We start from the raw sequence: 17,336 nt of genomic DNA on the forward strand, positions 1-17,336 counted from the left end.
GGTCACAGAGAGGAGGGCAGAGCAGGCCTGTCACATTGTCCCCAGGCTGCCAGGTGCCACTGCACCTCAGAGAGCTCGCCCAGGCCAAGGCATTGTCCTTTGGGACTTCTGCCTGCCTCTCAAGGAGGAGCTTCCCCCGGGAAATGAGGAAGGACTCCCATCTGCCCAGTTTTCTTCTTTTCACATGCACGCCACTTCCCGCCCTCCACGACAGCTTCTCACACTGGCCCCTGCTTTGTTCTCTTCCTCTACTCTCTTCTTAGCCTCAAAGGGAGGTTTAATTTTCAGTGTGGAAAAATATTTTAAATACAGAACAGTACAGAAAATAATAAAATCCATGAATCTAACACCCAGAATTAACAAATATTACAATTTTGTCATATTTGTTTCAGATTTTTTTTTAAATATCGGAATAAAACTTGACAAAAGTCAACACTCCTTTGTACCTGTCCCTGGTCCCTCCCTACCCCACAGTCCTCCACAGAAGTGAAAGCTTTCCAGGATAATATATCCTTCCCCCCCTGCTTAAAATCTTTTCTACATATATGTGAATCCAAACGTAATATTATGATTTGTTTCGAGTGCATTCCAAATTTGCATAAATGGCTTATTGTACACGTTGCACAACTTGCTTTGTCACTTAATATTATGTTTTTGCAGTTTATCCACATTGCTACACAGAGATCATGGTCTTTCACTTTAATTGAGATATCCGTATCCATTGTATGAATATACCACATGTTATCCATTCCCCTACTGATGGAAATTTCAATTATTTGTTAAATTAATGAATTCTTTTGCACATGTTTCTTGGTATGCAAGTGTGAGAGTTTCTCTAGGTATATATCAAAAAGTGGAATGACTGGTCAGAGGCTATGCATTTTTATCTTTACTATATATTCCCAAATTGCTGTCCAAAGGGTTTATCAATTTATGCTTCCTCGGGAGCTAATGAACCAATTTCTGTTCAGCTGTGTATAATTATAAGTTTATTGTCATCTTTCCATGTGCATTTTTTTTATGCATTCCTTATAGAAGCCTCTTTTATCTCTGCACTTGGGGGTATGCGCTTTCCAGAGCCTCCAGAGGGATCTTCCTCCTGGTGCGTGTGCTTCATGCATATACTTAAATGATTAACTGACAAAAATGACTTTACTCCTCCTAAAGTTAGCTGCATACACTTCCCAGAAAGAGAGCTTTTACTTTTGTTCACCACCTTTATTTTCAGGTGAAGGAACTGAGTTCCAGAAATGTAAAGCGGTGGTTGCTGCCTCAAAACTGAGTTTTGTAGCCCTTTCCGAAGACTCTGCCTGGGATCCTAAGATTTTATAAAATTAGAAATGGATTGGGGCCCCCTTGTTTTTCATCATGGCAGCCCCTGTCGCAACTTATCTCTCAGGCTTCATGAGCCTCTGTTGGGATGTTCCAGGCCCATCCTGAATCTTGAATCTTGAAAGTTCCTGAGTATAGCTGGGTCATAAGTTTGGCTGGGTGGAATCACAGCCTAAATTAACAGTGGTGTACAAGATAGAGGTTTGCTGCTTTCTCACATGGCATTGTGAAGGAATGCAGTCAGAGCTGGTGTAGCAGTCTGGCCCCACGTGTTTGTCCAGGCTCTTAGCTTGTTGCCCCATCACACCTAGGATGTTGCTCTTGTTGTTCTTCCAGAATGACTCAGCATCATGTTCTCTATCCAGGTAGCAGGATTTGTGTCGGGTAGAGATTGGTGGTGAAAGGAAAGGGCACGCCCCCTTCTTTAAGGATATTAACCAGAAGTTATACACATTATTTCTGCTTATATCGTGTTGGCCAGTCTGTAGATATGTGGAAAGAAAGGCTGGAAAATGTAGTTGTTTATCTGGGTGGCCATGTGCTCAGCTAAATTTTGGGAGTTCTTTTACCATGAAAGAGAAGGAGAGATGAATGTTTGCTGACACATCCTTTTCAGAGGAGCCCAGTCACAGACATTAGGCCCCAGGGTGCAATAGTACAGACCATGGGGCTGGGCTCGTTGCATAATGTGGGAATGCAACATAAATATTGTGCATTAAAAATACTATCCAGGCCCTCTTTGCTACGTAGAGTCTGGAGCAGAGAAGCAGGGTATCACAGTAAGTAAAGCCACCAAAGATCAGCACCCAAAAATTTTGGTCTTCCACCCAAAACAGAACCTGTCTCAAGCAGAAATGTTAATATGTATTTTGCTATCATGCACTATGCAAGAAAGACACTTGAACAAGAGCTTACTAGTGCTTATAGCACAAGGCAGGGTATGAATTTGGGTCCAAAGTCATAGACTAAACACATTTTTTTTCCAAAATGTTTTTTCCTGTCTCTACATTTTATTAAAACATGGAACAAAATGTCAGTTGGAATAAGGTTATAGAGAAGAACTTTAGTCCAAGGCCTGGACTAAAGTTAGACTGGATCCACAATCCTCTGTTAGAACCTGGAAGCCATTTGGCTATCTTTGCAGAGTTAACAATTTGCATTTGTGAAAATGCCCAAGTAATAATACCAAAAGATGTTAAATCAATTCAGGTTGTTGATTTTCTTTGAAAAGCTCTTCCAAAAGGACTTGGTGTTCTTTCTGGTATATGACTTGAGCTCCATTACAGTGAGTTCAGTTCAGCAGATATTTGTTGAGCCTCTATTGTTTTCAAACTATGGTGCTCAGTAGGTATAAGGCTGAAAAAAAAAAGGTCCCTTCCTTTTAGTAGCTCAGAATCTAGTTAGCTCAAAACAAAATAAGTTTAATCAAAGGCAACCGTGACACCTATTTTCGAGTTTCTGACAATGGAATATGGAAGTACAGAAGAGACAGACTCATTCCAACTAGGATGACTGAGGAAGATTCCCATGAGTATGTGAGACTTGAACTGGACGTCAGCTCCTGAATACTGATGAAAATGGCAATCATTGTCTGTTAACAGAGGCCAGTTTCTTTTGCTATTTGAGGATAGATTTGGGGACACTGGGGAATGCTGATTAGTACCATGTGACTAATGTTGAATCATGCTGACTAATGTGTTCTAAATGGATTGATTCAACAATAAAGGGAACACTGAGAGTCAAGAGTTCAGATCCTAGGTTTTACCAGGTGATGAAATATAAATCACTTAGCCTTTGTGCTTCGTTATTTTGTCAATTAAAATGTGCTCGTGATGAGAATCCAACAAGTCACCTTGACTAGAAAGTGCTTTACAGACTTCAAGGATAACAGAAATGCTTAATAACAACTCCCAGGACAGGCTTGTGCAACCTTGAGTTATTCATAGTACGTGCAGAATCAGAACATCCATCACATGCTGCTCCCTGGCCATGTGAAACTTCTCTTTCCTCACTCATGCCATGAGAACTGACAGACAGTGCATGCACTCACAAAAACTGACAAATAGAGGAGCTTTTGAAAAATCTTCCTATCTACCTACTGGGGTGTCTGTATTTTTCTACAACAAATGTCGCCACAGAACTAAGAGCTTGCCTTGCACACACAGCTCTTTCTCTCTTTTGACATCTCCCCAGCTAGACTGCTTGAGAACCTTGCCTTCTGTGTCCAGATGTTTACTGAATTCTGAAGGCCCCCCAAAGGGCCCAAGTTCTTTTGTTGCTCTCCAAATCACTTCCCACAGAGACTGACCGATGTCCTGAAGGAGCCCTTCAATAGGGAGGATAAATGGAGGCAGATGAAGACATGACCCCCTGAGGCTCACCCACGTCCACACTAACAAAGGGTCTGAGGCACAACCTTGTAAGGAGCATTTTGGTCAGCAGCATCCCTTCGAGGGGCCAAGTCTCCCCCACAGGGCTGCTTTCATTGGCTACCATCACAGTGGAAGTACTGGGCATTTGTTAAGGGCTTGGGTGTGCTAGGTGTAGGACAAAACATCTATATGTTGGTCCCCTGCCTTTGTGAGGGCTTCCTGACTACAGATGGCAGCTGGCTTTCTCAGGGGAAACCTGGGGGTAGAGGAGGAAGCCAAAGAGGGGCTCTGCTTCTCTGGATGACCTCTTCCCAGCCAGCCCAGAAAGACTCCCTCTGTCTACAGCTATCAGCAGTCAGGCCAGGGCTGCAGGGCCTTAGCCCACACCTGTGCTGGGTTTCTGAGTGTCTCTGGTTTGCGAGGCTGTCGGCGCCCTGGGTAATAAAGTATGTATGTTAGTGGACTACTGCTGGAAGGAAAGTTTTATTTAGACTGCTAGTGTGCATTTCAATGACGACAACGTTTTTTTCAAACTTTTTTTCTCTCCCTCTTTTTTTTTCCCTTTAGGCCAACAGAGGCCATAGGGACACTATGACCTTTGTCTAGAGCCGATGGGGGCACGATTTGTGAAATGAAACAGGACTGTGCTGCTTGGAAGAAGGAAACGGAAGCCAACATAATGGGGATTAATTAGTTGATTGCTGTTGAGATGGTAACAGATTTGCCCTCATACCATTGAGCCAGCCATCTCAGACCTAGCAGGGAAGGTGAGGATGAAGAAGCCTTTGTTCAGGTCTCTAGATGCGTGGGGCTGAAGGCTTTGCCATTGTGGGATGTCAACAGCCATAATAATAATAATTTGCACTTATATAGCACCTTTCAACCAGGCACCTCAAAGCGGTTTAACCACATTAATTAATTAAAGCCCACAATCCCCCTGGGGAGAGGAGGAGGAGGACTAACAGGATTTGTGATTACAGGAGGGAACATTTCCGAATAAAGTATTGTCCACCAAATAAAAAGAGTAGGTGTAAAGGAATTGGGGTCTCCACAGACTAACTGATTCAGAAATGAAATCATGGAAAGATAGGGGAGGCTGGGGCGGACATGGGCATGGGGGTCTGCTCTTGTGTCAGAGGGAGGTCAATGGGCTCAGAATTCACTGACAGGTTCGGATCCAACTGAGAAGCAGAACATGTATGGTATTAGTGGCATTTGGAAGGTCATTAGTAGCACAACTATTGTGGTGTAAATTCAAGTTTCCCTAGTATATTGTGTATAGCCCTGCAGAACAAAGAGTGAGATTCATGCAGTATTTAATAAAGGATGAAATGATTTCTTTAGATTTAAAGCCCAAAGCTGGGCCAGTCAATTAGCAAATAAATGAACTGGTGACCTATGGGATAATTGAGTTGTTTCCAGCAGAACACCCAGCCTACCCCCTAGTACTGCCATGAGGTTTTCCAACAAAGCTTCAAGGCCGGGTTCAGTGCAAGGCTTGGGGGCTGAAGCCCCTTCAAAGCCAGGTATCAAATCTTCCCAGGCTTTGGCAGTGGGACCTCTCTTACCCAAGTTGTTAGTGACCCCCCCGAGCTGTCCTCTATAGAATCACTTTGTACCTGCCCCCCTTCAGAGGTTTTTACATGCTTTGCAGGCTAGAATTAAGCCTTATCCTATGCAGTGTCTCTTATCAGTGCCCAGCAGAGTGCTGTGCACAAAGTAGGTTGAGATCAGTGAAGAATGGTAGAATGACTAAATCCTTTAACAACTCAGTATTTGTTGAGCACGTACAAGTGCTAAAGTGAAGCTCAAAAAATAGGATATGTGCCCTGTTCTCAAGCACTGTATGACAAGGAATGGGAAAGACTCATATCCTACTAACTATAGTTTAAAACAGAATAAAATAAAGTCATCTGATCAATCCATGCCCAAGCCACATGCTGCAAGGGCAAAATAAGGAACATTTCAGCTGGAACGAATCAGTGAAGGTGTTCCTGGAGAGCAAACTATGAGCTGAGCATCAGAAGGTGAGGAGGATTTAGGTAGACCCAGAAGAAGTGGGGGATGCAGGCCTTCCAGATGTGGTCATTTGTCTCCCTCTGAATGAGGTGCATTTTGAGAAGTTGTGTCTTCAATAGAACAGTTGTGAAAATCAAGCTGAGTTTTTGCAGCTGATTAAATGTACATTTCCTATGAATTCTTATTGCATGAATTGGCTCATTTGAAACTTCAAGGGACCATTTGAGAAGTTGAGAAAGGTGCTTTGTTCTCTGTAACTGTTAATTCAGTTTCTCTCTACTTTCATTGTCCACCAAGAAAGAAAAGCTAAACAGTTCCCACATTAAAACAGGGCACTCAAAAGTCTCTGAGAAAGATACCAGGAAAACGTATCCCAATCCCAAATGTCAAAGATGAAATGGCTTCCTCCTTGTGACTATCTTTTTGACCCCAGGAAACACTGAGACTGTGCTCTTCACCCAGTGATTAACAAACCGGTTCCCATGCTCTCCTGTTCCAGGGCCCACCAGGGCTTTTCCCCACGTGCCATGCTGCCAGGACAGGACGAAGCACTGCCTTTACATTGCGCCAATATTGACTGAGTACGGCTCAAGGTTTAATACACACTGTATGTGCATAAGCCTATCTAATCCTAACAGTCTCACAAGGTAGGACTCTGCATTATTCTTTCTTCACAGATGAGGAATGAGGAAGAAAAATTCAGTCTCTTCCTAGAAAGTGATGGAAGGTGGAGCTGAACCCAGGCCATCTTGCCTCTTCCTCTCTCATCCTCGCCCGAGTAGTAATTCTGTTCACATCTGTTACCACCTCTCCTCAATTCACTGGTCATCCTCAGTTCACTAAAGTGCTCAGTCCAACACTCTACACAAAATAGGAACTTAGTGAATATTTTCCAAATAAAAGCATCACTAGGAGCAATGCTAGTGGTTTGATTCCACTGGGAGAAGTGGCTACAGAAGACATGGATAGTGGTGCTGAGAATACAGTAGGGGCTCCATCACTGTATTCTCATTTCACCATTATTAAAGATGAGGAACATGCACAGGAAAGTGGCCCCAGGGAATGTTTGCAAGAAAGAAAACACAGGTGGTGTTCATGAACTGAAAATCTGCCAAATCGGTGCCACCCATGAGATGCTAGTGAGGCATCTTGTATTGTTAATTACTTTTATTGAACTTGGATGTGATGCAGTGATTTTTTTCTTAGTGTGTGTGTACATATACAAATGTATGGCAGAGTCCAACTCTGTCTCATTATTGTGCTAGCCTCCCAGTTGCTATATTGATGTGCTGCAGTCCTGGTGAAGATTGAGAAGAGTGTGGTCCCTCTCAACCCACAGAGTGAGCATTTCTGGATTAAGGCAGAAGTGCTGAACTCCATGCACAGTGTCTTTTATGTTGTATATGGTGAGCAAAGTTACTGCTCAGAGAGGATTCTAAAAGTTTGTCCAGGATTACCAAATGAGAATTCTGGAGATGGAGATTGAGGATTAGGTAATTGGCGGGTGGGAGCCAGGGGAGGGGAGGGAAATGAAGTCAAGGGGAAGTGCAAAATGATTGTGCCCTAAAAAGCTGTGGTCTTAGAAGCACTTGGGAGTGTTATTTTTTTCTGTTACTTTTGTCCTATGGCTGTGAAAGGACTTTATTCCACTAGAGAATTCAGTGGAGGTCTCTTTTGCTCAAATGAGAGGAAGGAGCCCATCACATTCTCAGATGAATGTCCTAAGTATGAGAGAAGGCACAAGGCCTACTTCTCTGAATTTCAGTGAGGACAGGGTTCACATGGAGCACAAGTTCTCCAGAACTCCAAATAGACCTGGGAGGAGAGTGGACCAATAAATACTGAGCATACGACGGAACAGACTTGGTTTTGCTGCCGAAACAGCCCCCTGAAATCACAATGACTTAAAGTCTATGCACGTCTGAGGGACTCTCCCTAGGAACGTGCTCCTCCATGTAATGACTCAGTATTTCATTTCAGTATCAACATGCACTTCCACAATTGCCACAGTAGGGGAAGAGGGAAAGAGAAAGGTTGTGCACTGGCAATTAAGTGCTTCCCCAAGAAATGACACCCATCACTTCTGCTCACATGGCCAAGCAGTCATGTGTCCACTCCTAACTCCAAGGAGATGAGAAGTACAAGCCTCCCCTGCATTCAGGAGGGAAGGAGAACTTGATGTTGGTGAACACTCGGAAGGTCGACCACATTCTGCCACACCCAGTGAGCTGGCACATGTCTTCTTCTTTCGTATTCACTACTTAAATATTCCTTTCCCTTGGACTACCTGGCATATATCAAAGACTTACGGGGTAGTGTTAAGGAAGGAAGACCAGATAGTTTTACAGCCCTTTTGAGTTCACAGATGACATTTTTGAAAAAGAAGAGAAGCCAGGGAAACCCAGTTAACTCTGAGTACTCTTCCCTTGGAGCCATCAGACTCTAACTCTGGGAAAGAGTGTGGGTTAAAGGAGCCATGGCCTGATTTCAGTAATACATCTAAGATGGAACAACTCACTTTGAATTGCCCAGGACTGTCATGCTTTGCGTGAAAGTCTCCTGGAAGCATGCTCTTCTGCCTTCATTCCTCCCCTTGTTACCAGACATGATTCAAATTTCCTCTAAGCCCTGTGACTTTTCCAGAAAGCAGCTCTCCCAGCAGCAGAGAGAGAGGAAAAAAAACTTTCCCTTATTATTCTTCCAATAATGAATTCCTGCTCTGAGTGGGCCGTGTCCATGTGTTTTCAGTCAAGTGCTGATGGCAGCCTTGCTGGGGGACATTTCCAAGAGGCTGTGGACATGACAGATGAGGGCTCATATTAACAAGAGCTGCTCTCGCTTTTCCTTCCAGTTCAGGCTCCCGAGTCCTGAAATCAGAAAGGGAAATGATTCACGAGATCTTGTCGCCGAACAAACATGGCTGCCACACCTCTTTGCTCCTTTTAACTAGTAAAACGTCATGGTTTTAAAGCTTCCCTCTGAGGGATTTGTAGAACTGGATCTTAGTAACTTAAAAAGGACTTTGCTTTCTCAGACCAAACCAGTTCTTTGTAGATCCCAAGACCTTCTTTCTTCAGGACTCAAAAATAGTCTTTGCCTACACTGACATCATAAGAACAAAGGGAGAAATTTGGTCACACCATTTTCTGCCTAAAACCTAGTCTCAAGGACACAAGATGCTTCCAAGTAAGCAGTGGTGGTAGGCCACGTTTGCCTAGGGAACCAGCTTACTCATTCACCTTGAAGCAAATGTCTTTAGATAATAATTCAGTTTCAACTTACCTACATGGAACTTGTAGAAACAGTTATAGCTGGGTTCTTTTGATTGAGAAAAATCACTTACCTCTGGTAAAAGGGAACAGGTGTCATTAAGGATACAGGTGGCCTAGAACTGGAAAGCCTTGAGGAGACAGAGGCAGCCCTGGGGATTCAGTACCTTGGAGTCTCTGCTTCTCTCTGCATTTCTACCTGAAGCTTTTCTCTCTCCCAGCAGACGCGCCCTACAGACTGTGTACTTCTGCTTACTCAGAACTTCAGCTTGCATGTGGCTCATCCTGGTCTCTTGAGCTCCTCTCTACACCGCAGCCTTTCAACTTCAGTTCCCATTGGCCTTTTCCCTTGGTATTTCCTAGTTAAAATTCCTAAGAGACAATCTCACTGGCTCAGCCTCATCTTATTGTTTTGTCTCAGATAATATCATTGGTCACTAGCCAGCTAGTCAGTTGCGGACTGAGGCAGAGGAGGTGAAAGCATGGCTGCCTAAGCAGCAGCAGATGTGGGCAAGGCAACTTCCATGAGAGGGCTGCGAGAGGGTGAGGCAATGATGACTCCAGTGCACTGTTTGTGCCCTTAACTGGATTGCTACAAGGACACTCACTCTCTCTTGCTGCTTCTTCCCTTGTTGTCACTGTAGACTGATCTCTCCTGTCACAGCCTAGTCCTCCATTACTGCTCATCCCCTGACCCCTGACTCCAGTATCCTGCTTCTCTCCTTGTTGAAGTGCCCAATCACAGAGGTATAGGACAAGTGAGTGGGAAGGAAGAGCTCTTAAAATTTATTTGATAATATAAGGAAGATTGGGAAAGGTGTGGTATGGAAGGAGGAATGGAAGTAAAATCCTTTCTAAGCTAAAGAAAATCCCGTTTCCACCATGGGACCAGAGCACCTTTCCTCTTTCGCTTAATCTTTGGAGCACTTTCCCTTTCCCTGAAATCAGGCATCAGTAGAAGCAAGAGAAACTTCCACTGGGGAAGCTTGACTGAGCCCTGAAGGAAGATATTCTAGCTCCACTAATCCCAAGACCTTCTTCTGACCCCCGTGAGGATCCATAGTCCCCATCCCAGACCCTCCCCTTTGTCCAGCCAGCCTCCTGGAGTCCTGGTCCTAGATCCCTGAATAAGAAGTCCAAAACTGTTTACTTTCAAACTAAGATTTAGAGCACAAGTTCTGTTCGGCTACGGTCTTTGCCAATCATGTTCTCTCGAGATGCCCAAAGCTCTTCATTGGCAGTTTTCACAATCTTCATGATATTTTTGGAGGACTGGTCACGTGTGCTGTTATGGTATTTCAACTGAGTCAGAGAAACTGCTTTATCTGAATTCACACGTCAACTAGAGGGCCGGGGAAAAATTGGATCGTGATAGTGGCTTTGCCTTTTGTTCATTAGAGACTGTTGCCTTTATACCTCATCAAGTGGTTAAAAGGCCAATCCAAACCGTCTCCATTCAAATGTCAGTATTTCCACGTTCTTTTCAGTGCACATGAGGCTAGAAGTGAATTAGAAGCAAACCTAAACAACTCTATTTCCCTGCCCTTTCCTGAGTTCTGAGTTTGTCAGTGTTGATTAAATCATTGGTCAAACCTTATCCTGTGACTGACACTTTTATCTACTGACTAAAATCGCAAAGTTTCCCTAGGAGCCTATTATGGCAGACAAGGTAGTTCTGATGGTGTTTCTCAACCTGCCGCTGTGGGATTCTAGAGCCAGTTCCTCTGGATCATTTCCAGATCTCTGCTTATTCCATTTAGAATCTGAGGTTGAAGTCTGTTACCATTGGCTGTCCCCTAGGATCTGAGAACTCATCGGGGGTTTGTCCAGCGTCTCCAACACCATCATCCCAACTCTACAGTCATCGCCACTCTAACAGCTTGAAAGTGATGCAAAGATGGAGCAGAAGCCAGTTTGGATTTATCCCAGTTCTCTAGGCCCCTCTGGGGTTAATCAGCAACCACCTATCTTCGTGTTAATAACATAAGCTTCTCTCACTAGAACACCTGGAGGAAACCCATAGGAAGGCTTAGGATGAAGCCAATTTTGCAGTAATTATTCTGACCATCACTCGTTTTAGCTGGGCTTAGACTCTCCAGACAAAACCAGCTTGCCGAGCCTAACCAAGCAGCTGGATGGATCTGCAGTTCTCAGTGTTCCTTAAGCTGTCATGGGCCTTGCTAATACTTTCCATGCCCACATCTCAGCTCAAAGTCTCCTTCTACTGTGAACTTCAGGCAACACCTCCCTATTTTAGGTACACGGGGTTTAGTGAAATGTCCTGAGTGCATCTCACTGGTGGAATTCTTTAGTGGCATCTTCCCAGCCCTTTCCCTGCCCTCCCAGCCCATCCTGATGGTGGTATTCACACTTCTGGAGAAATAATAGACCTTCTTAATGGGGATTGCTCACCACTTTTCCTAGTAACTAACCCAAATGGCCTTGGGTGTTAGGTGATTGCCTCTGCAGGGTGAAAGGGCCAGGGTCTGGGAAAGTGGACAGGGTGGATGGGGTACACATGGAAAACAGTTCCTTGCTGTATTCGTCTGCAAAGGCTGCCATAACAGAACACCACAGAATGGCTTAAACAACAGAAATTTATTTTCTCATAGTTCTGGAGGCTGGAAGTCCAAGATCAAGGTGCCAGCAGGTTTGGTTTTCCTTGAGACTTCCGTCCTTGGCTTGCAGGCGAACACCTTCTTACTGGGTCCTCACATGACCTTTCCTTTGTGTGTGCTGCTAGTGTCTCTTCCTCTTCTTATAAGGATCCTAGTCTTACTGGATTAGAGTCCTGCTCTTATGACCTCATGTAACCTTAATTACCTCCTTTTAAAGGCCCTGTCTCCAAATACAGTCATATTGGGGCTTAGGGCTTCAACCTATGAATTTGGGGGGGGACACAGTTCAGTCCCTAACACCTGCCATAACTCTGTTTCCTTCAATAGATCCTTTCCCATCCTCTGATGCCGCCCTTCTAATCCTGAGTGGGAGAGAAGTAGATACTGGTCAAGAAATGGCAGGTGTGACTCTGTGCAGTCTGTTTGAAAATAGCTCCGCTAGGGAGGGAGGGTGACTGAGGTAGACAGAGTGAAAAGAGAGATGGATGGATACATGAAGGGATGGTTGGATGGATAGACAGATGGATGAATACATGACTTAGGTAGTACATTGACAGCACCAGGACAGACATTACGTTCTATTTCTTTGAAGTTGTGGCTTTTTACAGTACAGGGGCTGCAAATTCAAATGTCATGCTAGACAGCTAACAGAGTCCTAAAAGGAGGCCAGGTACAATAATAGGGAGTAGTGGGGACTGTGACAAAATGGAAAAAGAACACCCTGCCTAAAGGGGCAGCATGTGCTCAGCTCCAGCCAATTGTTACTTTGTGGGATGCCCACCTAATGTTGCCAGAACTTCTGACTTTTTAAGGGAAGCCAGAATCTGGATTTTCAGATGAAATCTTTCTTTAAATAAATCTTTAAATTATGGCAACTAATGCAAAAATTATAAAATACTGTGTGGGTCAAATAAACACATTTACAGTCTGAAATGAATCCTGGATGCTGCCAGATTTCTACTCTTAGAATACTAGAAAGGTGTCTGTAATGTCATCATGTGAGGAGGTGGGTGTTCAGGAGCTCGGGCTCATGAGTACACTGCCTGGGTTCATGTTCCAATCTACCACCTACTAGCATTGTAATCTTGGGCAAGTCACCCAGGTAACTCACAGTGCTGTAAAGATGAAATTAGTTAATCCATGTAGTGCCCAGAACAATGCTTACTGCCTAGTAAGAAAGCAATAACTGAGCCAGAATTATTAGGCAGCATCACTAAACCTTGTGGTTTCCTCATCTGTAAAATGGGGGCAACACTTGCCTTTCCTAGCCCCCAAGGGATTGTTGTGGGAGTAAAAGAAGAATATACGTGAAAGGGCTTGCCAAGAGGGGCTTGCGCGTTGCTGAGAAATATAGCATGCGTTGCTCACGTTACTGTGCCTAACAAGGAGGCTCAGCCTTCCCAGAGCAGGGCTGGGAATCCCTGGGAGGAGGAGGTCAGCAGTAATTAGAAGTGGTCCTGTGTCCTTCTAAGGGTCATTTGGCCATTTTGGTGTCTTAGAATTTGGTGAGTTTTGCTTTCTTATTATGAAATTTTAAAACATTCAGAAAAGTAGCAAAAATAGTATAATGAGCACCCAAGTACCCTTGTCTAGATTTAGTCATTGTTAGCATTTGCCGTATGCGCTTCATCTTGGTGAGTATTCCTGGCAGAGATACAATCAAGGAGATGCCAATGATTGAGGCCTACCCGTACCGAGCAGGAGCCGAGAGCCTGCACTACCTCAGGAAGTCCTTATTTTTGCAAGAAAGCAAGACCCAGTCAGCTGTAGATGGTTGGTTCTTTTGGGATAGGACCCCAAAGAAGGGATTTTGGGCAAGATAGTTTGTTTTAGATGATACCTTCGTACCACCTTAAAGAAAGTGATATAAACTGGGACACAGATTGTTTTATTATTTATAAGATTTTCATTTATTGCTTTTTAAGGTTTTTTTGCAAAGAGAATGTATTCATGTATTACTCATGTAATTGAAAACTAAACATTTCTAAAGAGACTTTCCTGTAGAAATGTCTCTGGCATAAAAAATTCAGGAGTTGAAACTGCGGTGGATCTGTGAGAAGCCCAGTCAAATCACGGTGATGAAAAGAAACGGTGGTCGCTGAAAATGAAAGGTTTTAGGAGCAGAAACACTCAGACTGAAAGGAAGTATATGCCAATTATAAAGGGCTCTTTCTGTGAAAGCGTTTAAAAGAGTCTCTAAGACATATTGCCCCATTTCTCAGCAGTAGCCATTACTGCATGTAAATGCGAAGGCTTCTCCCTGGAAAGGATGTCTTACAACGTGAAAGCAACTAAACTTTGCTTTAAAATTCTATTATTCAGACCCTTCATTAATTTAAGCTGACATTCCTCCTCAATTGGGGCAAATCATCAAAGCTTTATTGTATTGAGAACCTTGAATTCAGCAACAAAGAGTGTGGGCTTTGGAAGGAAGGGAGGGCGGAGAGCTCCTGAGAGCAATGAAGGGGGGGGAGGGGAGGGGAGGAGGCGGCGGGAAGGAGGGGGAAGGGGAAAGCCTGGAGTACTGAGAGGCAAAAGGGAGAGGGGAGGAGTTAGGCCAGCAGAGATAAAATGTGGGGGGACAGTAGACGGAGAGGGGCTTCGAGGGGCCCTCTGCCGCAAAGCTGCCCCTTGAGCCTCCGTTGATCAACATGGTAGAAGCAAAACCAGCCTGCAACTTTGCCCTCACCGCACAGTACCTGGCAGGAAGTCAGCCCCCACCCCTCCCCACTCCCCCCACCCCCCGCCCCGTGCCCCCTCCACTAGCCGAGCCTGGCCCAGTTGCACCTCCACCCCAGGCCATCAGCAGGGCTCCCTCTTCCTTTCTGGTGTGATTTACTGCAGGACGATGATGTGGGATGTGCTAGGTGGAATGTATTGGGTTCATTGTTGAGGCAAAGGCAAGGAAGGGGCTTTTGAAATGTGAGGACCTGGTCCACAAACCTGTGCTGAGCATCTACGACTATGCTAGAATAAAATAAAATTTGTAATACGAACTTTAAAGCCTAAAGGAAAACTGGGTTTTTCAATGTGTAACTTTAATAAATAAAATACCAATTTGGAAAACCAAAATGTGTGCCTGGTAGTCCTTTCTCTGCACTGAAACAGTCCTCAAGGACACGAGAAAGTCGTGTGGACGCTGTGGAGCAGACAGCTCCTGGTGTCCAGCAATCCATCCGAGACCAAGCCAGGGGTAGCTACAGGACTTCAGTCCCCAGCCCACCACCTTCCAGCTCTGTGCCCTCAAAGAACCCCTGTGACCTCCCTGAGTCACAAGTTCCCAATGTGTAAAATGGGGATAGAAGTCATCTGCCTAGTCTTCATCCAAAGGGGCCCATGAGGGTGACCGTGTGGAGAAACCGGTGATTTTCCAAACTTCCCCAGCAGCCTGAACCTGGGTTACTGCGTTGACCCGCCCTCCAGTTGAAGACGAATCAGATTGTGCTACTCCTCTGCTCAGAACTCTGAAGTAACTTGTTTACATTCACACTGAAAGCAAAGACCCCCCTCCCTCCTGGAAAGCCTGACATGCTCAGCTGCACCTGCTCTCCCACCTCTCAGTGCTCACCTGCTGCTGCCACCCCGGTCTCTGTGCTGTTCCTCCTGTCACCAGGCACCTTCCCCTCAGGGCCTTTGCCCTTCTGAACCTTTGCTGGAATGCTAGCTGACACCCTCACCGCCTTCCCCCAGATATTGGCATGACTCCCTCACCTCTACGTTTTTGCTAAAATGTTACCTTCTCCATGAGACCTACCCTGTTTAAATTGCAGCCCACTCTCCTTACCCCCATCCTGCTCGACTTTTACTTTCCCAAAGCACGCATCACCATCCAGCATAATAAACAGCTCATTACGTTTACCGTTCATTGTGCATCTTCCTGGCTACCGTGGAAGCTCTAGGGCAGGCGTCTCTGACTGGTTCACTGAGGGTCCTAAGCACCTAGAGCAGTGTCGGGCACATTCGAAGGCACTCCCTAAGTTGGATCTTAAAGGTCCAGGGCATAAAGCTGATCTAAGAAGGGCTTCTCCAGTTGAAGGGGATATGAGCTCAAAAATCTCTCCCACCATCCCTGCAGGCTCTCCATGGAATAACTCTTGCTCCAATGAGCAAGTTAGAAAACTGCTGACATTTGTTCTCATACATAAAACCAGTTTTGAAGCTATAATGTGCTGTGTAATATCAGGTCCAGGGGCCTGGCACAAGGGTTCTCACGCACAGCATGTGCCCATTTGGTAGAGATGGCAGGAGAAGGTGGGGAGCAAAGATCTCAGGATGGAGCCTTGCTGTCATTCAGGTCTCCATTCAGCCATGACCACTCAGCAAAGCCTACTCTCTCTTTGTTCCACACAACATGACTGTAATGATTTCAGGCTGGACAACATTTATAAGTGTGTTTGTTGAGCAGCTACTATATGGTGGGCAGTGTCCGTGCCCAGATCACTACATAAGTGACCTCATGAAACTGTCAGCCTTTTAACTGTGGTCTCTCCAAGACCTCATACCAGGCCTGGAACAATCAATGCTCACTTATTTCCCTAATAACCCTCTGAATCAGGTACCATTAACCCCATCTTACAAATACAGGACCAAGGTTCGGGTTTAGGTAGCTTGGTTACTGTTGTACAACAAGTGAGTGGCAGAGCAAGCTCCAGTCACTCTGGTTCTGAGAGAAAATGCAGGTTAGACCATCCCTCCGGGGGTCCCTCAAGCAGATCTGTCTCCTGGCCACACCAGGAGTCAAGGGGAAGGGTGTTTTTTTCTCCTGTCTTTCTCTTCTCCACCTGGGCTCACTTCCTCCCTGAGTGCAGTTGGCTCACCTGGAGGGGCCTCCTGCCATCTTGTGATTAATGGGCCTGCCTTTCCCACCCTCCCTGGCTGGGTAACCCCAGAGTTAGCAGTGGTTCATCCTGAATCATAAATCATGTTCTGAAAGGCATCGCAACTTTGTGCTCATAATCTCCCTAGAATTTAAATTCTTTGTGAAGGTGGTTTGCTTATGAGTGAGTGATGGATTCATCAAGTCTCTCCCTTTAAGAAGAATCTGGCCGATATTTGCTGGGTTCCCCTTGCCTCCTCCGCAAAGACAACCCTAGATAGTCCATTTAATGTAGCTAAAATTGTCCCAAGGCCCCCACACTCAGTTTCCACTCTGGCCATACTAAGGAAAAGCTCTAGTCATGTTGTCTCTTTACATAAACAGAAATCACTTATAACTAGCACGTTCACTGTGCTCTCTCTATACCCACTCTTAGCTGGGATCTTCTTCCTTAGCTACTGCTGAAGTGTAGCCTACCAGCTATTTACACTGTATAGGGACAAAGCAACTTAATATATGTCCAGACCTATTTTATGGAAGCTGAGAGGTGGCCTCTGAATCTCTAGTTTCCAGAACTCCAGCCCTGGGAGAAAGCATCTGTAGAAAATTCTGGTTTGATGCCAGATTAAATTTTCTTTTGGAAACTTTTGAGTTTATTTCAGAGTTGCCCTTAGAGGCAATGATGAACTATAGGTGCCAGGCAGGTTTTCATTTTCTGGGTGCTTTTTATTTCATCTAGAACCAGTAGTGGCCTTTAGAATCTGCTTCTCCCTCTCAGAGACTCTTTTTGGAGGTTTCATGTCCAAACCTTTAGGTTGGAGAAGCTCAGGGTTGAGTTGAATGGCAGAAATGACTGAGTCCACCAGTATTGCTCTATTAGTAAAAGGCGGGAGCGGTTCTTCAGTTGTGT

The 17,336-nt window shown here is 44.9% G+C and overlaps 1 protein-coding gene and 1 long non-coding RNA gene across 17 annotated transcripts in view; one reads left to right on the plus strand and one right to left on the minus strand.

Annotated features, from left to right (window-relative positions):
- The window catches only part of RAD51B (RAD51 paralog B), a 672,513-nt gene that overhangs the window by 548,156 nt on the left and 107,021 nt on the right, over positions 1-17,336 (plus strand). For 6 of the 16 annotated variants that reach the window (XR_011532984.1, XR_011532985.1, XR_011532978.1 and 3 more), the window contains one exon: positions 4,272-5,901. The exons of 8 other annotated variants lie outside the window; for them this stretch is intronic. Coding sequence is in view for 2 of the 8 variants with exons in the window: in XM_070594111.1 (XP_070450212.1) it covers positions 4,272-4,288 (17 nt within the window). In the remaining 6 variants the exon portion in view is untranslated. Of the gene's footprint in view, positions 1-4,271; positions 5,902-17,336 lie in introns of those variants that run through there. 2 more of the 16 variants (XR_011532980.1, XR_011532977.1) reach the window with 1 other exon arrangement.
- Positions 8,317-9,269, minus strand: LOC139079382 (uncharacterized). Its single transcript, XR_011532986.1, has 2 exons — positions 9,067-9,269; positions 8,317-8,590 (listed from the first exon to the last, which is right to left on the minus strand). It is a non-coding gene; the product is annotated as an uncharacterized lncRNA (long non-coding RNA).

Source organism: Equus przewalskii, chromosome 25 (assembly GCF_037783145.1).
Source record: "Equus przewalskii isolate Varuska chromosome 25, EquPr2, whole genome shotgun sequence".
In the NCBI taxonomy this organism is placed as follows: domain Eukaryota; kingdom Metazoa; phylum Chordata; class Mammalia; order Perissodactyla; family Equidae; genus Equus; species Equus przewalskii.